Below are 26,601 nucleotides of genomic sequence, written 5' to 3' on the forward strand. Positions count from 1 at the left end.
CAAGAAAATCTTGAAGGTTCTTAACTGATAATGTCTAAACAATTGGGTTTACATCCACCTTTTAAAGCAAATGTGCACTTAAAATCAGCAAAGCAAGATGATAGGCAAAAAAATCTGAGAAAAATCTTGATGTTCTTGCATGCTTTTTGATGCAGCTTTCAATGTTCTTTTTCAATAATTTGTAACACAGAGTCAACATTCTTTGAGTCTTTGCCTACTTTTTAGGAATATGGCAAATATTCTTCTCACCTGGAATGCCTGGAACTCCTGGAGGTCCCAGATCACCCTTTTGACCAATATCTCCTGGTAAACCAGGACTACCCTGCATAAAAGAAAATGTGAAGTATAGTTACCCCATACTACCATGAGATGAATCTCAAATAGGCCATTTATTTTTGGAAACCTATAAAAAATAATACTAGAGAAAAACAATTAAGTTTAAGGAGTTTATCTACCATGATCAGATGACAGGCTTCTCTTAAAGAACATGCGATGCCTTGTTCTTACTAGAATATTTTTTGCCTTACAAAGATACCAGATCAGAATAGGATCTCAATAACAGTATAGCTAATAAAAAGCTTCTCAACCATAGATGATGTTGTTATGAAAAAGAACAGTAAGCACAAAGACCAGCAAATATTAATTTCAGTGCACGTCAGCAGGTGGTTGTGAGGTAGATGATTAAATGGAATAATTCTAGACCACAGTAGACTTTAAAATGTCTACATTCACATGGAGAATGAAATTAAAAGCACTCAACAGTTTGGAATCCTCTTAAGATTTTTACATTTCAACAGGGCTAAAATGCTCAAGTACTTAAACACAATGCAAACCCCTCCTTCTGCCTTCTCTCTTATAAGCTGCTCCTCTGAAGTTAATGGTAACAAGGCCTCACTGCAAAGAAAGCCAACTTTTATTTTTAAATTTACTACTTTCAAAGCTGATAATGAAGAATGATATGTTATGCTATGTTACGATATGGTTTCAAAAGCAAAAAGATTTAGACAAATTCCAACTTCAGAACATGGAAGCAAATCCTTGATGTCTCTGTGAATTGACTCCTGGATGCAGAAAAAGATGCAGTAGATCTCTATTATCAGGACTAAGGTGGACCTTTCAGTCCACTATCGCTATTCTGCCTTTCACATTAGGAACTTATTCCTGAGTCTTCCTTCATTCTGTACACTAGGAAGTGTTGAGTTGATGCACATATTTTCTTATTCATTCTTCCACAGATTTCATTATCATTATTATTATTTTTTTAGTAGGAAAGTGGAAATTAGAAGTTAAAATATAGAGTGTATTTTTCAATGCGGGGAAAAGCAGTAGATACCCTGAGGGAGAGAGGATAGAAGACCAACTCTTCTGGGTGAGTGCCCTATTCCACTTAATTCTCCCTAATATACAGAAAAGGGAAAATGAATAACATATGACAAAAATCTATTGATAGCATTGCATGCTTGCATTTCTAAATCAGCAGCTACATTTCATCACTGACAATACTGAAAGTGCACTTAATTTGAAAGATTTCATAACAAAACCAAACAATTCAGATATTTTCAGAAGGCAATTTATCGTGAAATAGGCAACCTTTAAAATTAACTACTAATGCATTTGCAGGATTTATGGATGGGCTGCAGCCATTCTGAACTCTTAATACATTGTAAATTATATTCTGGGTGTTGTATGTTACCACTCACTATCTATAAATTTCTAATAAGTTCGTTAGCTCACAGGGGCTTATTTGTAGGCAGCCTTTAAAAGGAGAGAACTGAAATGTTTTCAAGCTGACTGTACATCATCATCAGCTAGTCCAAATGTGCTTTAGGCATAAAGTATCATTATTTTGAATGAGAAACATCTATGATTAATATACCCACTAATTACAAGAACCAGCTTTCAGCAAATCTGAAGTGTACAGAAAGTAACTTACTGGCACTCCCTGGAAACCTGGATCACCTTTGACTCCTGGACCTCCAGGAGTCCCCGGCCAGCCAATGCTGCCCTGCTCTCCTTTGGCCCCTTTCACACCTGGGGGTCCTGGTGGCCCTGTTGGACCTGGTAAACCTATAAAACAGAAGACGACAGGATTTAGTGTCAAAATTTGTTCAGAGCAGCGCCTGGTAGAGGATAAGCTGGATCAACCTACAGATGGGAAGAACCAAAGTAATTACAGTAACAATATTTCCAGAAAATAAGTATGAGAGCCTGTTGCAGGGGGGGTCCATATGACTCTCCATCGGACTAGACACCTATAATTTATCAGCCTTGTGGCTGATGGAAAACATCAAGGAATTTCTATATATGCAGAACTAACAGATGGTACATTCTCAGGTATGAACATGCTAGAGACATATTGCAGCTCTGCTCTCCTCAATCTCTAGCGCACAGAGCCACTGGCAAGGTAAGGCCATGCTAGGACATTTTTACATACATCAACACTTCAGGACATAAGAACATACAGCTATGGCTGCCTCTAAACAGTAAATAAAGTCCAGGGGGAAGCATTGAAATGGGAAGCAAACTTTTCAATGTCAGAAGGAATTCTCAACATAAGCAACTGCCTAAGAACATAAAATCAGCCTGTTCTAGGACATAGATGCCACTAAGTTAAGTGGTGTGGTTGTCACACCGGAAGAATGGGATGTCATCCAGAGGGACCTGGATGAGCAGCAGAAGTGGGCCTGTGAGAACTTTGTGATGTTTAACAAGGCCAAGTGTAAGGTCCTACACCTGTGTCAGGGTAATCTGTAGTTTCAATACAGACAGAGGACGACATGATTGAGAGCAGCCCTGCAGGGAAGGAATTGGTGTGCTGATTGATGAGAAGCTCAACATGAGCAGGCAATGTGTGCTTGCGGCCAAGAAGGCCAACCGTATCCTGGACTACATCAAAGGAAGCGTGGTGGAGGGTGATGGAGGCGATTCTCCCCTTTTACTTTGCTCATGTGAGACCCTATCTGGAATATTGTGTCCAGTTCTGGAATCCTCAACATAAGAAGGATATGGAACTGTTGGAATGGGTCCAGAGGAGGCCACAAAGATGATCAGAAGGTTGGAGCACCTCTGCTATGAGGGCAGGCTGAGACAGTTGGGGTTGGTCAGCCTTGAGAAGAGAAGGCTGCAAAGAGACCTTACAGCAGCCTTCCAGTAACTGAAGGGGGCCTCCAAGAAAACTGTGGAGGGACTTTTTACAAGGGCATGGAGTGATAGGACATAGGGGAATGACTTTAATTTGGAAGGGAGAGGATTTAGATTGGATATTAGGAAGAAGTCCTTCACACTGAAGGTGGTGAGATACTGGCACAGCTTCCCCATGGAAGCTGTAGATGCCCCATTCCTGGAGGTGTTGAAGGCCAGGTTGGATGGGACCTTGGACAGCCTGATCTAGTGGGACAGATCCCTGCCCATGGCAGCGGGGTTGGAACTGGATGATCTTTCAGTTCCCTCCCAACCCAAACCATTCTCTGATTCTACAACACTGTTAAACTGCCTACGAATGGGACCTTTACTCTGATCTGTGAAAAGAGCATAAACAAAGATATGCCATATTGATTATATTATTAATTAATTTGGTAAGGTTTGACTAACAGCAGTACATTAATACCAAAGACAAAGAACTACCTGGAAGGCCAGGTTGGCCTTGGGGTCCTCTGTCTCCTTTAGGGCCCTCAATTGCACTGCCCGGTAGTCCAGGAAGACCTTGGCTACCCTTAGGTCCTGCTGGACCAGGATATCCTGGTTCTCCTTTTGGGCCTGGGATCCCCGCGCTTCCTGGGGATCCTGGGAAACCCACTTCACCTTTTGCACCTAGGATTTGAAACAACCCACAAAACATGGTTAGAGAAAGGATCACATTTGCTGAAAACTGCCTGATTATCCAGTCATGAACAGTTTTATTCCTTAAGAAAATACTGACCTTGCCTCTATATATTTGTACAAAAAAGCAAACCTTTAAGAAAACTGTATTATTCTCCATATAAAGAGGAGTTCAACTGATATATCTTTTCCTATAAGCTAAACTGATCAAGGGGCTACTTTAATTCGCTCTAAACATAGATGAACATTCAGTATCTCTCTATCAGTCCTTTCATAAGGAATATAAGGTCCCACACCCCTTATTCCATTACAATTAGTATTGGCACAGTTGTGTAATGGATGTTTTGCTTAACTAAGCAAAAAATTACTTGTTCCTGGGGGAAAAAAGATATTTTTTACTAAGATCTGGATGTAGACAGTACCTTCAGGCTTGTATAAATAGTCAACATTTGCAGTTCAGTTGAATATTAGATCATGACCAAGTAAAAAGAATATAGTTAGCTGGTATAAGTACAATAATAAGAGAAATAAAACGTATGAAGAACACTATCCCTGGCTCTTTGCATAAACAGAACAGGGTCTTTAAAACCTGGATTGTTTTTTTGGAACTACAGTATATTCAGAACATAAATTATGTCAGTTCAATATATATTGACCCTAAACTCAGATATTTTTAAATGAGCTGTGCTGATAAAGTGATAAACACTAGTATGCTGAGAAAATAATCTCCCTCTCATAACCTAGCAGTCTACATGCCTTACTGAGCTATGATTAGAAAATTTGCTTCTTAGAAGAAGTTCTCTAACATTAGGGCTTCCTCAGCAATTAATGTCTGTTAACTACTCTGAGATCATAAATAAAAGATACTCTAAAATTCTGGGGGTTCACTTTTGATTGTCCACACAATTTCCTTGTATTTTATAGAATGAAGGAATGATGTAGGGTATTGATATTCCAGGATTCTTCAAAATCTGCCAGGTCATGTCAGGTTCTTTTTTATTTTCTGGATTTTTAAAATTGGAAATACTTCAGTTGTTTACAAAGGCTTTTAGTGATAGGACAAGGGGCAATGGGGATAAACTGGAGAAGGGCAGATTTAGACTAAACATAAGAAGAATTTCTTCACCATGAGAGTGGTGAGGCACTGGCACAGGCTGCCCAGGGAAGTTGTGGCTGCCCCATCCCTGGAAGTGTTCAAGGCCAGGTTGGATGGGGCCTTGGGCAGCCTCATCCAGTGGGACATGTCCCTGCCCATGGCAGGGGGTTGGAACTGGATGATCTTTAAGGTCCTTTCCAACCCAAACTATTCTATGATTCTGTGATTCTCTGATAAAATGGCACTTGGGCTGCATAACAGACTTGGGTAAAAACATTACTGTGGTATCCTGGCTACAAAATTACTATCTTTAGCTGTCTGGTGCATAGAGTCTCACTAGGCTTTGAATCTTGCAAAATTAGTAGGAAAACAAAAATACTTGGAGTCAAAAACACAGCACACAAAGACAAGAGTTATTTATATTACCTCATCACAGCACAGCTTGCAGTAAATTCCACACTATGAATAATTACCTATTTTAGGGCATATCTAACTCATGTCCAAGATGCTGCCATTGTAACAGAAATTAGTATTTGAGCCTCTCAGAGTTTCTGCCTGCTCTGAAAAGGTAGAGCATGTTGTTAAAGAGTGAAGCGCAATGTATGTCTGAACTACAGAATTATGTTTCCAGTATGTTGGAAGGGAGGTTTGCTGCTTGTTTAAGAAGTGCTTTACCTTTATCTCCCTTTGCACCGGGAAATCCTGGAAGTCCTCTACCTGGAATACCTGTAATATAGAGGCAGGAACAAGAGAATACTTCGATTTAAACTGTAATGAACAAAACTCTATTAAGCAAATAGAAAATCTAAATAAATGGTTTATGCATAAGTTCTTCAGGGCAGTGACTGTCTGCTATACATTGGTATTGCTTCTAGCACAATGGATCCTGTAAGACTGAAAACCCTCCTCCCTAAGTAAAGGCATGCCAACAGCATTATTTTAACAGCTAATCTGCAGACTGAAATTAATACCCAAATTTGCCAATTCTTTAAAGTATTGCAAGCTTTTGTGAAATAAATTCTTTCAGGATTACAAGGATTAAACAGTTACTCAGCTACATGATCAGCTTTACAATGATAGATGATAGTAGCTTGAAAGACACCACACTAACTTTATTTTCCATCCAAAGTACTTCAAATAGAGCACACCCCTCTGCCAGCTAATCTTGCGTAGCCTGTCTCTGTGCATTTTTGTACTCCATAAACTTGATAGACACAGTACCTTGTTCACCCTTTGCACCAGCTGCACCTGGAATCCCATCATAACCCGGTTCACCCTTCTGCCCAATGGAACCAGCAGGACCCGGAACGCCAGGTTCACCTGAAAAATTAATGTTATTTCCATTTCACCTAAGAATCATCAGACTTTTTCTTTTTTACACCTTTTTTTTTTTTCTTCCTCTAAAGAAAAGCTTAAATTATTATTTTGCTCCTACAGAGACCAAGCAGATAATGCATGATGACTTCGGTGCAACTTTGAGGTTACTTCTGAATTAAATCAGTGTGAGACAGGGTTCAAGCATTACAGATTTTGACGTAACTAATTATCATGAATCTCAGTGAGTTTATAGTGCAGGAACTCCAGGAAAGACTTGCGAATAGCACAGCCCATTGTCCGATGACATGATGTGTCCTGTATCCAGTAAACTAAGAACACAAGGCTCTAAGGTAAAAAATGTTGTTAAACCAGCAGTGAACTTACTCTCCCCCCACTAAAGCTCCTCTTTAGCATCTGTGAATGATGCTATTGTGGTGATTCAGGTTTGGGCACATGGATAAACTTTATTGTTTTTAAATGAACTCAGAAAGAACAGAAGTAACAGCTTTAGCAACAACCGGTCTTGTGGAAGGTGATAAAATCTCTTCCATAAGCAGTGAAAAAGAAGTATTATCCCTGTACTATATTAATTCAGATTTACCTGAGAACAGCACTGTCTTTTTCTTTTGATTCTGGAATGAACAATTGTAACAGGAAATATCTGAGCCAAAATGAATGTAAAATGCTACAGCATTTGTTTTAGCCACTGCCTGAAGAGGAACAGTACTTTAAGTAGCATTTGGTCGTTTATATTTCTTTTCTACCTGGTTCTCCTTTTGAACCTGGAATGCCACTTAAGCCAGGAAGTCCTTTTTCACCCTTTTCTCCATGGCGACCAGGGCTCCCTAAAGAAAGGTAGAAGACATGGGTTTACATGTGGAATATTTGCTCAAAGTTTCACCATAATTTTTCACTGCAAATACTGTTTTAACAAAGCGTAAACACTTGCCTGGAAATCCTGCCATGCCAGGGGATCCTTTGGGACCTGGGGCACCTGGCATTCCAGGAATTCCTGCGGTACCCTTTTCACCCTTATCTCCAGGTACACCTGGAATACCCGTTCTTCCTGGTTCTCCCTAGAAGAAGCAGCACAAGTTATAAAATCCACAAATTAATTCTGACACAACCTTTTCTGTTTGCAATCATAGATGTTACCCCTCTTTTCCATGACACTTATGAAGAATTTCATTCTTTTTACATTTAGGAACAAAGTAATTTAGGATTAAATTCAGCATTAAATTCCACTATCAGAATTATTGACTTTTCTAGTAATAACTACGCAAGAATGCTTAATGCCTACATATGAAAATGAGTAATTTTCTATGCATTTTTATAAGGACTTTTCCAAATTAGCCTCTTAACTTACTTATTACACTTAATCATCTTCAAAGAAAATCTTTTTTAAGTCTTCAGCAAGTTTGCTACCAGATTTATTTTTACAATTTTTTATTTATAAATTCATTATTACTGTCACTGTAGACCTAGGAAAAGGATTGTGAAATAAATGAGAATCCTATTAGAACATCATTAGAGATTAAATTAACTTTACAGACATTTCTCTTTTCAGTAATATCTGAGCATTTTATAGGTTTTTTTCAGCTTTCCGGTATCTCTGTAAAAGTTTAGGAACACTGTATTTTCTGTAGGAATACACTAACAATGTATTTTCTGCTTGTAAGAAGTCCTTTTCACTTTATTTACTCACTTTTTTTCAGAAGTTCCCCACCGCCCCACATTTTTAGCACTGTAAATTAGCCTATTCTGAAGAGAACGAATAAATAAGGACCTTGGAGACAACCATCCAATTGAACAGAATGCATCTAAACTCTGCATATGCACACCTTTCAAGATTCTCATCAAGTAACTAAATGAGCGTAATAGAAAATATAATAAAATAGCTTAAAGGCCAACAGCATCTTTTCAAGTGAAGTACTTGGTAGAGACAGACAAATCCTTCAGGGTGTAAATACCTTCTGACCAGGAGAGCCTGGAAAGCCAATTCCAGGAAAACCTGGCGCTCCTTTGTCTCCTTTTTCACCTTTTTGCCCCGGGAACCCAGGTGTGCCTGGTGAACCTGGTACTCCTGGCAGACCCTTTTCTCCAGGTGTTCCTAGTAAGAGAAAAGGAAAAACATTTTTTTTTCTAGTACCAGAACTAGTGGCACCCTAGCAGTACTGACAATTCTTTTTTCAGTGTTGTCTTAGCTATTCAGAGTTAGAAAAGCAATACAAGTCACTAAAATAGCTAGCAAATAAACTTTTGAGATGAGATCTTTATGGCAAGATAAACCCTCCTCATACGAGAAGGCTGTAATTTGGATTCAGAGCAAACAGAGCTCTTGCTAAAGATATGATGTGAATAAATGTTTGTGTTGATTTGAATAATTTCTAACTGGACCACAGTGAGAAAGGGACACTACTATAGTAAACTTTTCCTCCTTTACCGTTACTGACTTTAAACTTTAATTTCCTATATACGCTAAGCAAAAGGCCAGTTTAAGGCCAGTCTGAATGGGGTCTTGGGCAGCCTGATCTAGTGGGATGTGTCCCTGGCCCATCACAGAGGGGGTGGAACTGGATGATCTTTAAGGTCCCTTCCAACCCAAACTATTCTATGGTTCTATGATTCTAAGGCCATCTGATGAGGCAAAGCTCCCATGTTGAGATATAGGTTCTTCTCTATTCTATTAGTTACCAATCCCCTCTACAACACCATTCTTCCTGAACCACTGCAGTTTGTAATTAACATGCGGTACACAGCAGCTCATCAAACTTTTCAGAAGGGGGAAAACTACTCAAGCAGCCTCATTCAGTTCACACTGATTGAACACAGTTGCTCATCTAAATGATCAGCTTTACAGCAATGGTTGATAGTTAGTAGTTTGCAAGACATCATACAGAGAAAGACAAACAAGTATCACTGGAAAATTCCCCTGCCTGCAACGAATACACAAATACCACACATACGGGTAAAGAATTTGCATGTAGCAACTTGGGAAACCATCCTATTATTCATATATCACAAAAGGATGGAGAAAGCAATGTCCCAAAAGCCTGAAGTTCAGACAAGGAAAACAGTGCAACCGTTTAGTAGATCTATACCAAGAAATATTCCACATGGGTCTCTTAACGTTTTATATTAACTCGAGAAGAACAATTCCCAGCAATTGGTACCTGGCAAACCCATTTCACCAACTGATCCTTTTTGTCCTGGAATTCCTGGATCTCCTGGGTACCCTGGAGGGCCCTGATCACCTTTTGGTCCTACAGAGAGCAGAGAAATAAAGAGTCTCATTAGTTAATGCAGTTTCAACCCCCTGGTGAACAGTCTCTCTATTGCTAGCTTCAGACATACCTGGATGTCCTGGAGTACCAGGTTCACCATCCTTCCCTGGAATTCCTGGTTCTCCATATTCCCCAGGTAACCCTTTTTCTCCTGTTGCTCCATGGTCCCCTGGACACCAAGAAGATAAACACAGTGAGATCAGTTTTATCAAAATTTACTGTAATGCTATATAAACTACTTAATTTTTGATCACTGCTGCTTCTTCTGCTGAACAAGAAAACGGCTGAATTCAAACTTCATAGAATGTACACTAGAGTCACACTTGCCTAAAACACAACTCTTCAGCCACTTAACCAGCGCTGAGGGAAGGGTGCAAACTATTATAATTTTACAGGTGTCTGTGCAAACTACAAGGCGAGTTATATCTTTAAAGAAATTGCAAACAAACATGCGTTTGAATTAGATTAATGAGTTACTTCAGAAGTGCCAGATAATATTAGGGTTAACAGAAATGACTGATTTGACTGTTCTGCTGTCTAAAAACATACACGTGAACAACCACCTCACAGCCAGAAATTTGCTGTTTCCTTAGCTCTATCTAATGTTAAAGCATCTCCATCATTCCAGAAGGGTCCACCTCATAGTCTGTGGTACGCCTCTTCTCCAGCTTTAAGGTCTAAGCGTTTCAGTCGTAACCCTTTCTGTTAGCGTTGCATCTAGGTGCAGGACAATGGCTAGTTGACTGAATGTTTTTAAGTAAGTCGATTTTATTTAAAATTCCTCTCTTGTGAGATCTGATCTGGAGTATTGCATCCAGTTCTGGAATCCTCAACATAAGAAGGAGATGGAGCTGTTGGAATGGGTCCAGAGGAGGGCTACAAGGATGGTCCCTTCCAACTCAAATTATTCTATGATTCTATGTCCAAACCCAAATTTTCTCATTAAGCATCACTGACAATCTTCCACAAAAATACCATGCCTTTTTTGTACAGTGATATTCATGCCTAGAGAGATGAAGGCAAAAATAAATGAGCAAAGTTATGGCATATATCGAAGTATATCTCTGTGGGTACTAAGTATCTTTGGGTTGAACAGGATCAGGTGAGCAGAAAAGCAGCAAAAATTTGCAGGCTGGGGTCTGTTAAGAACCTGCCCTTCCAGGCTGTGTTAGCCAGGCCAGTCTGTAGGCTGTGTATCAGCTGGTATTCGTGGCCACAACAGTGTTTCCACTACATGTTTTACATGAAAGACAGCTTTTCTTTTCCGTCAAAGAAGTTTTCTAGTTTCTACTTTTAAAATTTATTTGATGCAAAGAGTCTTCTGCTAAAGGAGGAAAAATGGATTTTATAAGGGCAAGTTGAACCTCTTCCATCCAACCAAACCCCTTTGTATCTGTGATTAAACTTCCTACGGAGTTGAAAGACACTGGAAAAATATCTGCATTTGCAGAGTGAATTTTTTTACTCTTATTTTAAAAAGCTGTCGTCAAAAACCAAGATACAACTGAACACAAAGCATTGCTGCTTAATGGTATATAAGTGTTAATTCCACTTATCCACAGTTAGATATCAAAGTTACCTTTTTCTCCTTGATCTCCCTTCTGGCCTTTGAGACTGACCATATCCATGTTGTCCATAGTTCCAGGTTTTCCTGGGAGACCAGCTTCACCTTTATCTCCTTTGACACCAGGATCACCTTGAGGTCCAACTATACCTTTGAAACCTTGGCTACCTATAAGGTGACAGCAGAGAATATTCTAGTGCCATATAAAGCTTTGTAAAATTATTCAGTAGACAGCAACAAATGAAATTAGTTATTTATTCATCTTTTGAACACTGAATACCATGCTAAGGAAGATCTTATTTATTGCAATATGAAGGTTTTTTTAATACCAGGACTTCACAATAGCTCTGTGAAAAAAGTTGACATGTTTTTCGCATTTCATCGCCATTCATTTTAGACTCTCAAAACAGAAGAAATAGAAGCTTGGCAGAAATACAGAGCATTATTTGAAGGTTTTAATTAAGACCTTCCTGCTGGCTTTTTAGTTTCAAACACGGTATTTTTCTTGGAGTGATATCTATAGCACCCTTGCACCTAGGAAACCTTTAGGTTGTTGAAGAATAGATAAAAAATCCTGGCTTAGTGCTTTCAGCAGCCTGGTTTGGTGGGAGGTGTCTCTGCCCAGGGCACTGGGGTTGGAACCGGATGATCTTTAAGGTCCCTTCCAACCCAAACCATTCTATGATTCTATACGGCTTTCTAAATTACACTATTTCTAACTTACAGAGAAGTTACTTCACATAAAACATTCTTTAGGCCATTTCTTCTATTTGCTTACTTCCAGACTTGTCTTCTTCCAGAAAAAAAAAGGTGGATTTTACAGTTTTGACTCTTGAGAAAATCTTTTTCTTACCTTTTTCACCTGGCAACCCTCGATCGCCAACTGGTCCAGGACTTCCTGGCAATCCAGGAGTTCCCATAACTCCCATTTCTCCTTTAGCTCCTGAAACAAAAGTAAAAGAATGAATAACAGAAATAAAACAAGCAATGTAAAGAAGTACAAGAAACAGAATTATTCACTCCCTGTCATATTAGGAATTACACTACTTAAGGAAAAATGGGACAAAGAAGATGATCAATCTAAACCAGCCCAACAGAGAAGACAATAGTAAAATAAGAGTTATGGAAACCAGAATAAGAACTTGTAATAGGTTTTTGACAGATTCTTAAAACCTCCTACTACAATAAATAATGCTATCCTTAGCAAAGGCACTACTAAAACCACATTCTGTCACTGAAACTGTGCAGAACAATCCCCTTTCATTATTACAGGCTAAAGACTAGTTCCTGCAAGCTGCTGGAATTGGTCCACCGAAGGACCCGAGTAGCCGTTCAGTTACTGCTTCACTGATGTCAGCCTGTGTGTTTTCTCAGGCTTGGGCTTTTAGATGGATTAATTCCTAACAAAGTGAAAGAGCGTGCTACCACAACTTAATAGAACAGTTCTCAAACATAGAGTCAGAATCATAGAACAGTTAGGATTGGAAGGGACATTAAAGATCATGCAGTTCCAACCCCCCTGCCACAGGCAGGAACACCTCTCACTAGATCAGGCTGCTCAAGGACCCATCCAACCTGGCCTTGAACACCTCCAGGGATGGGGCAGCCACAACTTCCACAGGCAACCTTTGCCAGTGCCTCACCATTCTCATGGCAAAGAAATTCTTCCTTATGTCTCGTCTAAATCTGCCCCTGTCCAGTTTATAGCCATTGCCCCTAGTCCTATCCCTACAAGCCTTCGCAAAATATCCCTCCCTAGCTTTCTTTTAGGCCCCCTTTCAGGTACTGGATGCTGGTTTCCAAGAGAAAAGATTTTTACCTGATGATCCTTTCAGTCCAACAGCCCCTTGTGCACCTGGCAGGCCTGGTAACCCCACAGATCCTGGTACTCCAGGCTGGCCCTGGCTACCTTTATCCCCTTTTGGTCCTGGCATATCTAGACCTGGGACACCAGGGAAGCCCTTTTCTCCTTTTATTCCCGGAAATCCTAGGAAAAAAATAAAAGAAGACACAGGATTAGTCCTTTACAGAGCATAGGGAATAATGTTAACTAATATCTGATAACGTCCACCTGCGGTTCAGAAATTACATGGCACAAAAGATGAAGGTTCAAAGCTAGACAGAAGAAACAGTCCTAATTTTCTAAGTGAGGCTTTGATCCTAGATATATTACCCACCATTGACCTGAGGAAACCGAACAAAAAGGCAGGTGCTTTCTTAAGAGGTCTGGCCCTGCATTTGGACCAGATGGAGAAGGCCCACCAGCACGATCCCCTGTGGACTGTCACCAACTTCACATCACAGAGCAGTTCAGGAGCAACACTTTTACCAATGCCAAGATCCATTTATGTCAAAAGTCTGATCTTAATCACTGTGAAGGGGAAGTTTTCCTCTCACCTGGTGGTCCCTGTGGTCCTGGCTGCCCAGGGGGTCCCGGTGTTCCCTGCGGTCCCAGCCCTGGTGCGCCTGGAGGGCCCTGCAAGCCTTGCAGCCCTGGGAGACCAGGGTCACCTATGGAAAGACAGAGATGTACATTGAGCATTCTCTGATGTTATTTGAAATCTTATTTGCTGCAGATGCTAGACAAGGTCCTTTGGAAGCACTTGGCCAACAAGACCTCATTCCGGCCTTCTGCCTGGTCCTGGAAGAAGGGCTGCTCTTTGTTGCTAGCATTTCCTGCCAGTGGTTGGTAAAAGAAAAGGAGGGGAAGGAGAAAGGGCAATGCCCTGAGACACCAGTCAGATATCTCAGTGGTGATCAGAGATTTTGCTGCATCTATGGCAGAGTGACTTTAAAAAGAAAACAGAAATACAGAATTGTATTTTCCTTTGTGCGTTACCTCTGAATCCTTGCTGTCCAGGTATGCCTGGAAAGCCTTGCTCTCCACGTAAGCCAGGAAGTCCCGGATTTCCCTTTTCTCCAGGGAAGCCAGGCACTCCTGGGGGACCTGGCAGTCCCTTCTGGCCCGGCAGACCTACACCAGGTTCACCCTAGCCAAAGAAATACAATAGATTGGAAATCAACACGTCAAAAACAAGAATTCATTCACTTACTCTATTTAAATCATTAAGAGGCAGAGCACTATCATAGAATCACAGAATCATTACGTTGGAAAACCTAACCTATACATGACTTCAGGAGAGAGCTGTAAGCCCTTCGGTATTAACGTCAAGCATTCATCCATGTACTCTATTCCTTCTTGGGAACGTAAGACAAAGGACAGTTTGGCCAACTTATTTGCTTTTTTTAAAGAGCAGGTATCTTTGCACACATTCCTGTTAACATGGGCAGTCACAGGTAGCGGTATCAGCAGCTGATACTTACTTTTTGACCTTGTAATCCTGGTACACCTGGCAAACCATCCAGGCCAGGGGTTCCTGGAGTCCCCGGCAGACCAGGAGCGCCAGGCTGACCTGGGAAACCTAGAAAACAAAACAAAACTCACATAAATACTGTCTCTGCTTGTAAGTCTCCTCTTCTGCTTCTTCAAGCTTCTAAATGAACTATTCACAACCCCAGAGGGACGTGTTTAAAAAGGTCTGTTTAGGCTTTTACAACAAACTTCTAGGGATGCCAGCAGCCAAATGTCTCTACAGAGATTCAAACATTGAGCTTCATGCAGCATTTGGCTTCTGATGAGAAACAACGACCCACAAGTAATAATTACTGAGTCTCTTCACAAAATGATAGCCTTATGGTTTCATGTCATTGAGAAAAATCCTGTCTGCAAACCCGGGTTCCCAAAGTTTTCTTCAGAAAAGGCAACATAACGTGTGGGGCATCAGACTGAGGGATGCACAGCAAAATCCATCTGTGAATCAACATCTTTTGTTCAGTACACGCTATGTGACATGTCCTACATGTCTTGCTGTGGTTTGCACACAGAAGGTTTCTATGCCACAGCTGGCCCACGCACTGTGCCTTGGGAATGCAGGAAGGAACACATACAACATTCTGCAAATCTCTCAAAGATAGCACTTACTCAACACCAACACACACTCAGTAAATTGAGATGAAGCTCCTCTCCCAGGCAAAGGTGTCAGGGAGTGGGAAATCTAGCTTTTAGGTTATGCCCCAGGAAAGTTATTGAGCAGAGCTGAATTCAAGAAAGGGTTATTGAAAGAAACGTATTTGATATGACATTCCTTCCTTGCTGGCATCAAAGAACATACAACCAATTTTTCCACATGCACCAGTCATCTTCTGTTCAGGTTCATCCCATGCCAGTCTCAGAGGAACTAGAGGTGCTCACAGGCAATTATCTGCCCTTTCTCAAGTCTTTCTGACCTTCCCAGTTCACTGGTGTGTGGAATCATAATATGTGAAATAATATTGAAGAATCACAAGAATTTTGCGGACCAAGTCAGTTGCTGAAATGTTAGTCATCTACTTCTAAAAGAGTAACAGCACTACTAAATCCATCTCCTCAAAATATGAACATTTAGACTCACTCTAAGCTATATGCATACCCATAACAATCACAGAGGGAAGACTAAACTTATGCTGAATAAGCTGGTATTCTAACAAACCATTCCCAGCTGCCTGCCAGATGTGCTAGCTTTGGTTCAAAAACGTTCTACTTAAGTCAGCATGTTTTCTTGACCAACCAAACACTGTGCTTCATCTCCCAGAGAGGTCACCTTATCTCACAGCAACCTCAGTTCCTGCAATTTAAGATATTTTACTATATTAATTTCTGTCTGGCAGTGGCTTTGACACTGTCTGTATCTGCACCACATCGCTGCCCAAAGCAAGCGTGCATCGAAAGTATGTTTATTGTGGTGCCTGTGGACTTTTACAAGGGAGGTTCTTCAGCTGCATCTCCTAAATCTCATGCAGCCGTGACTGGATGACAGTGCAAACCTCTATTCACACTCCAGTTACACCAGCTCTGTTAGACGGATAACTTTATCTTACCTTTGGGCCCTGGAGGTCCAGGGAATCCTATACCTGGCTGTCCAACAGCACCTTTTTCTCCTGGCAGACCAGGTCTACCTGGAAGCCCAGGATTCCCTTTGTCACCTTTGGAAATGAAAACAAGACAAAGGTTAATACAAAGGCTGGCTTCTGGGGAACAGAGCCATTGCGATCATCAGACAAAGACCAATAGGCTACTACTGTACCTTGGGGTCCAGGGAAACCAGGTGGCCCAGGAAGGCCATCTGCCCCAGGAGGTCCAGGAAGTGGTACAGTTCGTCCTGCTTCACCCTTTGTTCCTATGAATGTAAAGATGGATTAAGTAAAGGAATCAATGAAATTAAACAAGGGAGTTTCATCTAGGCATCTACATTAGTTCATCCATACTACTACAACTGACTTGTTATGAATTTTCTTTCTGTAGAAGATTCATAGAGAACAAGGATGAACTCAGTTTAGGGTGAACCTAAAACATCCCATTTGACCTAACAAACTCTCCAAGAAAACTGCCCTCAAAGATTTGCAATGATACTGCTTAAAGCAAATACTGATTTAGATGAGAAAGTCTTTTTATTTCAATCTTGAATCCCAGTGATCCTCCAAGTTGTAACACTTAAAGGACACAAATTTTTTTTGTCTTTTTTTTTTTAAAAGCATATAATATCATAGAATAGTTTGGGTTGGAAGGGGCCTTAGAGGTCAACCCCCTTGCCATGGGCAAGGACATGTCACAATAGATCAGGGCCCCATCTAGCCTGGCCTTGAACACCTCCAGGGATCGGGCAGCCACAACTTCCCTGGGCAACCTGTGCCAGTGCCTCACCACTCTCATTGTAAACAAATTCCTCCTTATGTCTAGTCTGAAGCACACTATAGCATTACCTGGAAGGCCTGGTAAACCTGGGGTTCCAGCAAAGCCTCTGTCTCCTTTGTCACCAGGTAACCCTGGAACGCCTATCCCAGGAGGGCCAGGAAAACCTCTTTCACCACGTACTCCAGGGAATCCAGGTTGGCCAGGTGGACCACGATCTCCTTTCAAGCCAGCAGTACCCTAATTTTTGGAAAGTATAAGTGTACTTCTTGCTGATTGGCAAGACAGAACACATCATCCTCTCTCTCTCTGAATATTTTATAACTTGGATTTACCACAGGTACCTGTAATGCTGAATAAAGTGGTTTTTATCACTTGAGTTCAATGGAACTGTGTTTCATGTGGAATAGCATGGAAATCATAACTAGTACGCAATGCAGCTAACTGGACCATGTTCCCAGTGGTGGTTCTGGGAGCAGATGTGAGCTCCACATTTAGCTCTGCAACCGTATCAGCTGAACTCGCTATCAGTGCGTGATTTTGAAGCATTAGCTTCCACAAGTAGAGAAGTATTCTAGAACAGAGTTGAATCTTAACGTTCTCTACTTGGATAACTGCATTCCTTCAATCATCTCCAGATATCAGCTAAATCACCCACAGTAGTTTTCACTATCAGGCTGTGGGAAAGGGAGAAAGGAACAAAACTATTGCACATTCCCACAACTTTGTGGGGGAAGAAACCTAAATTTATAACCCTAAAAGTAACAAGCCATGCTGAATACATCTGAGTCAGATCACTTCTTTTCATGGCATGTAAAAATAAAGGGTCAAAATCTAACTCTGAATTAGTCTGTTGTTGAAGGACCATCTTCCTCCCTAGTTCCGGGGAAACCAGAGTCTTCCTCTGAGGAAGAATGAACTACTCCAGATAAGGACAAGATGTGGAACAATGAATGAGGCCAACAGAGATAAAGCATTTATAAGGCATAAAAGCATGTGAATTCTGATCTGAAAGACAGAATGTATAGGACACTACGTAAACATAAACAAACATACAGTAGGACAATATGTAAACATAAAGAAATACACATACCGGTGTTCCTTTCGGGCCCTGGAGACCTGGCAATCCATCTTTTCCTGGTCTTCCTTCCCTTCCAGGAATACCTGGTTGTCCTGGTAAACCAGGATCTCCTTTTTCACCTTTCAGGATAGAATCATAAGTAAAATCTCCTGGTTCTCCTTTTGCCCCAGGGCTGCCAATAAGTCCTGGAGTGCCGGGGGGCCCCTGAAATTTGATAAATCCAGATATCATCAGTTGCCCCAACCAACCCTTCAAATGATACAAAAGAAAACAGATCTTCAGAAATTAAAGAGTAGACCCAAACCAAGCAGTAAACTATTAAGTTTTTGATTGAGGTCAAATGAAAATATTTTTCAGAACACAGCAGTGTGAATAAAGAATTAATGCAAACTTTCTTGACTATTTCATCTTTTATCTTATCACAAGTATATAATTCTAAATGGTGCATATAAATGTACACCACTTGCACAATAATTCCATGGCACCAAAAAACTACTCTGAATTTTCAATAGACTGCCCACTGGATTTCAGTTATGCATATTTATACACCACCAGCATCAAAGTAAATGAAGCTTTTAAAAAAGGTATTTTCAGAGTGATGCCAGCGACTTGGTAAAAGAAAAATACTATGCACATGCCCAGAAAAGAGTTTTATAAGCAATCCTGCGAAGAAATTACCGAGTTAATAATATACCTAAAAGTTATCCAGAATTGCAATTTTTCCTTAGATATTTTCTAGGATTATATGAACTCTTCTCAGAAGAAGAGCCTCTAGAGTAGGAAAGCACAAACTTTATGGGCAAAGTCCACTGCTTATGGCTCATGTGTGCCCTCCACTTTAAACTGAACCAGAACATGGTCAAAGGTAATCTTTTTATTAGCTTTGGTGGGTCCTGGATCAGACTCTGATTCTCTGGCATGCCTCTAAACAATGTCAGCTTGCAAGGCTGGCCTTCACATAGTTTTCCAAGCTAAATATATCCTAGAGCACCCCCTGGCTGAACTTTGCTGAGCAAAACTAGCTTAAAGACACTAAGAACAGCAGCCAGATTTTGTCTGATGAAAGATATGAACAGAACTTAAGAGGCAAAAACCAGAAAATATAAAGGTGTGGCAAAACATGTGCTAAGTACAAAATGCCAGGGACAAAAAAAAAGCTTAAATACATTAGGATGTCTTTTATTTTTCTGCGCTGTTACTTTCAAGATCCCACTGATCTTATAGTAAATTCAGCCCCTGAGCAATATCATCTTATTTATTGTGGTGGAAATAGAGAATGGTCTCCATCCTAGCTAACTTCCATCAGCTGAATTCAGGCATCTAGGCTTTATTTATACTCAAGGGAGAGACACAGAGCGCTTGAGTAAGGAATTCATACAGGTGGCTCAGTTTAACTTCTGAACGTGCCTCTCTCTCTCACTGCTGGTGACAGAGGAGGCTCGAGGAATTTCACTGTGTGCACATGAATGTCACTGAGAAGTCACCAGAAGTGATCAGCTGGAAGGAGAAAACAGCACTAGGAAAAAAAAAGTCTGGGAAAACTCTGACAAATTCAGTCTTCTTACATTAGGAATGGTGTAAAAATCTGCATTATAGTCCAGGAACGGGTATGGTGAGGTAGGTTTTGACAGCATACCACAGTGTATGTGTGGTCACTCAGGTACGTTCTGAGAAGATCAAATGTAGTTCTGATCGTATAATGCTCAGCTAGGACTAATTTGTGTTACATTTTAGACAAGTGCTATGCTTACGGCAGTTCTGCTTTGATATCCAGCCTTCCTCACCAAGAGTCATGCTGCACCGCGTCATAATTGACAAACGATCATTTTATCAGGATACTATCCACGTTCACAGCCATCCTTTATTTCTTCAAGACTACACTTAGCTTTCCTGCTAACTAATTATGTTTTATGGAATATGTGGAAAACATTTCCCGTAATTCAAACTGCCAAATTATATTGCATGCTAATATTAGATTGCTTATAATACACTAGATGGCACTGTCCCTCTATATATATTTACACAACAGCAAACAATTGGAATGATTTATGAGAAGGTCAGGCCAAAACTGCATCCATTTCCTGCGAAATCCTACTTTTTACCCAACTCCACTGCTTACATTGCTCATCCAGAAGGTCATGTGTTGAGCTGAGTTCATACGATGGGCAAACAGAAATATAACCCATTTCTGACAGGTCTTTTTTCCTCTCATAGCTAAAACACACTGCTTCCTAGTTTATCTTGCTAAGCATAGTTATTTAATTTCATAACATCAATGGGCTGGTCTGTTTTTAAACAGAACTACTATAAGGCTACACTGATGATCACACATTTTTTGAACACATGCCTCATAGGATACACTGCATTTGGCAAGGCATTACTTACAGGTACCCCTGGAATGCCATCAAGTCCAGGTAGGCCTCTGTCACCCTTGAAACCTGCTTGTCCTGGAAAACCTTATCAGACAAACAAAAAAATACAATTCTATTTATTACAGGCTTTTACAAATAGGTCATTTTATGTGAATTCTTTGTGGTCCTTCTCAAAGTGCCCCATTCCATCCCCAGTGACACCCACACAATACTGCTAAGGTAAATGAAGGTGTCTGCATTCATATGTCCATGTGCCAGTACCTGAAGGTGCCTACAAGAAGGGGAGGGACATGTAATGATAGGATAAGGGTGAATGGCTTTAAATTGGAGAGGGGAAGATGTAGACTAGACAGTAGGAGGAAATTTTTCACAATGAGGGTGGTGAGGCACTGGCACAGGTTACGCAGGACAGTTGTGGCTGCCCCATTCCTGGAGGTGTTGAAGGCCAGGTTGGATGGGGCCTTGAGCAGCCTGATCTAGTGGGAGATGCCCTGCCTATGGCAGGGGGGGCTGGAACTAGTAATCTTTCAGGTCGCTTCCAACCCAAACAATTCTATATGTGATTCAAAAATCACAAAAATAGGCCAAAAATAGGAATATTCCACCCTTCTTTCATTAGAATTGTAGAATGGTTTGGGTAGGAATGGACCTGAAAGATCATCCAGTTCCAGCCCCTCTGCCTTGGGCAGAGGCATGTCCTACAGACCAGGCTGCCCAAAGCCCCATCCAACCTGGACTTCAACACTGCCAGGGAAGGGGCAACCTGTGCCAGTGCTTCACCACTCTCATCGTGAAGAAATTCTTCCTTATGTCTAGTCTAAATCTGCCTCTCTCCAGCTTATACCCATTGCCCCTCATCCTATCCCCACAAGCCTTTGTAACCAGTCCCTCCCAGCTTTCTTGTACTTCAGGTACTGGAAGGTCGCTATAAGGTCTCCTTGGAGCCTTCTCCAGGTTGAACAAGCCCGACTCTCTCAGCCTGTCCTCATATGGGAGGTGTTCCAGCCCTCTGATCATCTTTGTGGCTCTCCTCTGGACATGTTTCAACAGCTTCACAAACGATTTGATTAGAGGGACAAAATGTAATTGTTTTTATCATATATGCTGCATTTTTAGATTTTGTCTGTCACAGTTAATTCTCAAGTAATTAATGTGCTTTACCTGCTGGACCTGGTGGCCCTTGTGGTCCTGGAAGTCCAGGAGGTCCCTCTTTATCACATAAGGCACAGGATTCACCTTTGTCACCTGAAAAGACAAACAATCACAACACAACAAAACTAATGAATAACAATGAAAATATTTAAGACAACTGTTAGCAGGTGGATTGAGGGGCAAATGTCAATTTAATACTCTTTATTTTGAAAGAATTAAAATAAATGTGCTACCTGAAATCACATGCTTCAAAGAGTATTTATCAGCAATCTGATAATCAGAATTCTATGATATGTTTAAAGAAATGGAATGAAATTCACTCTAACTCTTATCCTAGGGATAATATTTAACAGAATAGTTAAAAGGAACCAGGAAGAAGAGGATCAAAAAGAAAAGAAATATACACTGCATATGGAAGAAATAAAAAGATTACAGTAGAAAAAGAAGGACCTCTGTAGTGATTGCAGTTTTAGAGAAGCATTGAGCAGAATGAGATTAAGGGAGGATCAACCATCATCTAAATGTGTGCAGCTCACTTTTTTCTATGTCCATTAAGTCGGTGGCGCTAAAACACCCGGTTGACAGTCCTAATCATAGCTGTTACAATTTCAGCTTCAATTATATTAATGGAAATTATTCATAAACCATTTCCATTGCCAACTGATCTGCGCCCCTCTAATTCTTCATCTCAGAATTCACATCTTAAATTGTCATAAGCACTGAATGGGGTGGTATTCAACCATTTCCATTTTTCCAACACTGTTTTCAGCCCTGTGTCATCCTTTACTACTTTCCAGCAACCTGTAGGCTAAGTGAAATGCAAGCTAAGTTTCTGTCACACAATTCAATACACGATATCCTTCTTTTACTCACCAGACTCAAGAGACATCTTCCATGTCCATGACCTAATTGTATAACTAACTTCAAGTACATTTTCTTCAGAATCAGCCTAAATTGCTCAACCTGTTTACATACCCAGGCTCCAGAGTACACAGCATCAGAAAGTAACATATTTAAAATAGTTTTACCTTTCTCTCCCATCTCTCCTGGAAATCCATCTCTTCCCGGAGGCCCAGGAATACCTGGTGAACCAGGTTCTCCCTGTTGGCATTGGTCAATTCCGTCTGAAATGGAAAACCAAAAAGAATATTGTTTGACAAGTGCAAGTTTCCACCACAGGGCTGCATTTACAAATATCCCAGCTGGATCTATCTGTGCCGAGTGAGAAGTCAGATTAGCATTTTATTTTTGTATTTGATGTACAACGCTTCCAGGGAGAAGGCAGCCACAACTTCCCTGGGCAACCTGTGCCAGTGCCTCACCACCCTCACCATGAAGGAATTTCTCCTTATGTCTAGTCTAAATCTTCTCCTCTCCAGTTTATGGCCATTGCCCCTAGTCCTAACACTACAAGCCTTTGTAAGAAGTCCCTCCCCAGCTTTATTGGAGGCCCCCTTCGGGTACTTCTGTTTTATCAGAACCTAATCATACATAGCTGTATAATGTTATCTTTACTACTAACATTATTATGTATTTGTCACATAATTAGTAGCTTTTGATTTTCCTCTATAAAGCATACATTGACCCCACTAACCTGTAACAAACTTCCATTTTACAATTAAAAATTCTGGTAGACTAGTGTCTCAGTCTGCTGTTCTTATACCTGTTCACTTTGCTACATAGATTGGTACTGCGAACTTATGGTATTGAACAGTTATCTCTTATAAAATCATAGAATCACTAGGTTGGAAAACACCTTTGAGATCATCTAGTCCAACTGTACCTGTTCACTACTAAACTGTATCCCTTAGCACTTCAACTACCTGTCTTCTAAGCTCCTCAAGGCACGGGGATTCAACCCTGGGCAGCCTCTGCCAGTGCTCGAGAACTCTTTAGGTGAAGAAATACTTCCTGATATCCAATCTGAATCTCCCCTGTTGCAACTTCAGGCCATTTCCTCTCAACTATCTCACCTGTCGCTTGGGACAAGAGATCAGCCTCCACCTTGCTACAACCTCCTTTCAGGCAGTTGTAGAGAGTGATAAGGTCTCCCCTCAGCCTCCTCTTCTCCAGGCTAAACAACCTCAGTTCCCTAAGCTGCTCCTCATTAGGTTTGTTCTCCAGCTCCTTCACCATCTGTTTTGCCCTTCTCTGGATGTGCTCCAGCCTCTCAATGTCTTTCTTGTAGTGAGGAGCCCAAAACTATATACAGGATTTGAGGTGTGGCCTCACCAGTGCTGAGTCTAGAGGCACAATCACTTCCCTGACCCTGCTGGCCACACTGTTTCTGATACAGGCCAAGATGCCACTGGCGTTCTTGACCACCTGTGCCACTGCTGGCTCATATTCAGCCACTGTCAATCAACACCCCCAGGTCCTTCTCTGCCAGGCAGCTTTCCAGCCACTCTTCCCCAAGCCTGTAGCGCTGCACGGGGTTGTTGTGTCCCAAGTGCAGGAGTCGGTGCTTGGCTTTGTTGAACCTCATCCCGTTGGTCTCAGCCCGCTGATCCAGCCTGTCCAGATCCCTCTGTAGAGCTTCCATACCCTCAAGCAGAAGAACACTTCTGCCCACCCTAGTGTCATCCATGAACTTACTAAGGACACACTCAATCCCCTCATCCAGATCATCGACAAAGATATTGAACAGAACTGGACCCAACAGTGAGTCCTGGGGAACACCAATAGTGACCGACCTCCAACTGGATTTAACTCCATTTACCACCACACTTTGGGCCCGGCCATCCAAGCCAGTTTTTTACTCAGCAGAAGGTGCGTCTGTCTTATGCTAAGAACAATATTAGTATACGCTATTTTTTTAATTGAAAATCTACAGCTATCTCTAGATTGGCATGCTAGGACAAAGCGGAAACAAGTATGTACTGAGGTCAATTGTTTGTTTATATTTCAATATCCACAATGAACTTCTGAAGAAATTTTAGAACATTTATTTCATAAAAACCCCTTGTCCCAGTAAGGAAACAAGCAGCTTGCTGCATTGCAGAACAGCTTTTACTTGGTAGATTAGCAACTCAGATAAGTTTCTTTCATGATGTAGATGCATTCTGATTACAGCTCTCATAAATCTTGTCTCTTTTTCCTTTTTTATGTGCATGCAATGTGCACTATTGCGTTTTCATTGTGAAAAGTCACTAGGTGTCTACCTACCGGTTTTCCCTGGAGGACCTGGTGGGCCAGGCAACCCCGGAGGACCTGGGAAACCATCTCTTCCAGGGGGTCCAGGTAAAGGGAATCCTGGTGAACCCTTTTCACCCTTTTCACCTCTCTGTCCAGGGACACCAGGTGATCCTACTCTGTCTGGAATTGGTCGACCTTTGGACAGAGTAAAACAGACATGAGAAAAGTGACAAGTGAAAAGACAACATGTCAGCTTCCACTGGGTTTCAGAGAGAAATGGAGAAAATGTTAGCGCAAAATAGAAAAAGGACTGTATTTTTACTATTGGCGATTTACACAATATAGGGATTATATACTTACTACAGCGCAGAGTAACTCACTGGTTAGGTCCCTAGACAAAGACACTCTATGCTAAGCATCTTTCTGAGATTGAGCTGAATCGATTTTTGCTGCACAGTAAATAGCAATGACATGGGAGTTAATACAGCTATTAGATTTCAGAACTATTACACACTTCCTTATCTGGTAATAAATCAAATCTTAAACACACTTAGAAAGGGACAGTTTGTCTAAAAACTTCTGTAAATAAGTATTCAACGACTCCAGCAGATTTCAGGAATGCTAAACCCAAAACTGTTCATAGGACTAATAAGGAAACAACAGGCAATAAACAGTTAAACAGCTAGGAAAAAACTAATTAAAATCTCCTTGTAGCTATTTGTATAGTCACAACATCTTCATTGAATAATAGAAACACTTCATTGGAAAAGACCGTTGAGATTATCAAGTCCAACAATACCTGTCCACTACTAAACCATATCCCTGAGCACCTCATCTGCCCATCTTTTAAATACCTCCAGGGGCGGTGATTCAACCACCTCCCTGGGCAGCCTCTGCCAGTTCCTGAGAACCCTTTTGGTGAAGAAATTTTTCCTGATGTCTAATCTGAACCTCTCCCGGCACAATTTGAGGCCATTCCCCCTCATCACCCATCACTTGGGAGGAGAGACTAACTCCCACCTCACTACAACCTCTGTTCAGGTAGTTGTAGACAGTGATAAGGTCTCCCTTCAGCCTCCTTCTCCCTCTGTAGAGCCTCCCTATCCTCAAACAGATTGACATTTGGGCTTAGTTTAGTGTCAACTGTGAATTTAACTAATGATACACTCAATCCCTTAATCCAGATCATCAATAAAGACATTGAACAGAACTGGACCCAATAGTGAGCCCTAGGGAACACCACTTGTGACCAGCCTCCAACTGCATTTAACTCCATTTACCACCACTCTTTGGGCCAGTTTTTTACCAGCAAAGAGTATACCTGTCCAGACCGACGGCAGCGAGTTTCTGAAGCAGAATCCTTAATGAGTTATTTCAGTTCATAACTAATCACTAAACTTGATCACTAAACCATTTTGAGACTTCTGTAACACGGCAGGAAGATTTGAAAGTCACACAAACCTCTATTTCTGTAGGGTAATGACAGACTAAGAGCTACCATTCTTCTTGTTTAATCAGAAAGAATTCTTTAGGGATTATTATAGCCTCAGGTATATAGTATCTCCTCCCTAAACTGTGAAAAATTTCCTGGAAACAACCTGATGCTGGCTTACATTAATGACATATTTAGCTCCCTGTCCAGATAGAAAACGTAAGCAAAGGAGGTAACAGTAGCATCGCTGCAGGATGTGCTAAAGTCAGGTTTCCACAGACTATTGGCTTAATTTTTAAGAAATGAGTATCACGGTTTAGTTCAAACACATGTACATGTATATATATACATAATAGCAGTGTTGTCATGGATATTAAGACTATGGAAATAGTCTTAGTAGGCTGCCATGGATCTTAAGACTATGACAAAGGCAACAGGCCAAACAAACAACTTTTATCACATCAAGTGACATTGTCAAAACAAAGGAAGCTTTCAAGAATTACTTTTCTCTAATATATGTCATTATTTCTCCTTGCAAACCTTGTTTGATTTATGCAAACACACAAAGAGCTGAAGTGAGAGAAAATCCAAATTATCTACATATGAGTATACACACTCAGG

General features: G+C 41.0%; 1 protein-coding gene across 2 annotated transcripts in view; it reads right to left on the minus strand.

Annotated features, from left to right (window-relative positions):
- The window catches only part of COL4A1 (collagen type IV alpha 1 chain), a 139,213-nt gene that overhangs the window by 14,488 nt on the left and 98,124 nt on the right, over nucleotides 1-26,601 (minus strand). Inside the window, exons 21-44 of one of the 2 annotated variants that reach the window (XM_054076451.1) lie at nucleotides 24,579-24,743; nucleotides 22,442-22,537; nucleotides 21,423-21,506; nucleotides 20,275-20,345; nucleotides 17,902-18,093; nucleotides 16,880-17,048; nucleotides 16,204-16,296; nucleotides 15,998-16,102; nucleotides 14,405-14,502; nucleotides 13,920-14,070; nucleotides 13,478-13,591; nucleotides 12,900-13,067; nucleotides 11,934-12,023; nucleotides 11,096-11,248; nucleotides 9,587-9,685; nucleotides 9,406-9,495; nucleotides 8,203-8,342; nucleotides 7,182-7,308; nucleotides 6,997-7,077; nucleotides 6,137-6,235; nucleotides 5,591-5,641; nucleotides 3,625-3,810; nucleotides 1,934-2,067; nucleotides 250-322 (exon numbers count right to left, since the gene is read on the minus strand). In XM_054076451.1, the coding sequence (XP_053932426.1) occupies nucleotides 250-322; nucleotides 1,934-2,067; nucleotides 3,625-3,810; nucleotides 5,591-5,641; nucleotides 6,137-6,235; nucleotides 6,997-7,077; nucleotides 7,182-7,308; nucleotides 8,203-8,342; nucleotides 9,406-9,495; nucleotides 9,587-9,685; nucleotides 11,096-11,248; nucleotides 11,934-12,023; nucleotides 12,900-13,067; nucleotides 13,478-13,591; nucleotides 13,920-14,070; nucleotides 14,405-14,502; nucleotides 15,998-16,102; nucleotides 16,204-16,296; nucleotides 16,880-17,048; nucleotides 17,902-18,093; nucleotides 20,275-20,345; nucleotides 21,423-21,506; nucleotides 22,442-22,537; nucleotides 24,579-24,743 (2,829 nt within the window). Of the gene's footprint in view, nucleotides 1-249; nucleotides 323-1,933; nucleotides 2,068-3,624; nucleotides 3,811-5,590; nucleotides 5,642-6,136; nucleotides 6,236-6,996; nucleotides 7,078-7,177; nucleotides 7,309-8,202; nucleotides 8,343-9,405; nucleotides 9,496-9,586; nucleotides 9,686-11,095; nucleotides 11,249-11,933; nucleotides 12,024-12,899; nucleotides 13,068-13,477; nucleotides 13,592-13,919; nucleotides 14,071-14,404; nucleotides 14,503-15,997; nucleotides 16,103-16,203; nucleotides 16,297-16,879; nucleotides 17,049-17,901; nucleotides 18,094-20,274; nucleotides 20,346-21,422; nucleotides 21,507-22,441; nucleotides 22,538-24,578; nucleotides 24,744-26,601 lie in introns of both variants that reach the window. The other variant, XM_054076448.1, reaches the window with a different exon arrangement.

The sequence above is a fragment of the Cuculus canorus genome, chromosome 1 (assembly GCF_017976375.1).
Source record: "Cuculus canorus isolate bCucCan1 chromosome 1, bCucCan1.pri, whole genome shotgun sequence".
NCBI classification, from domain to species: Eukaryota; Metazoa; Chordata; class Aves; order Cuculiformes; family Cuculidae; genus Cuculus; species Cuculus canorus.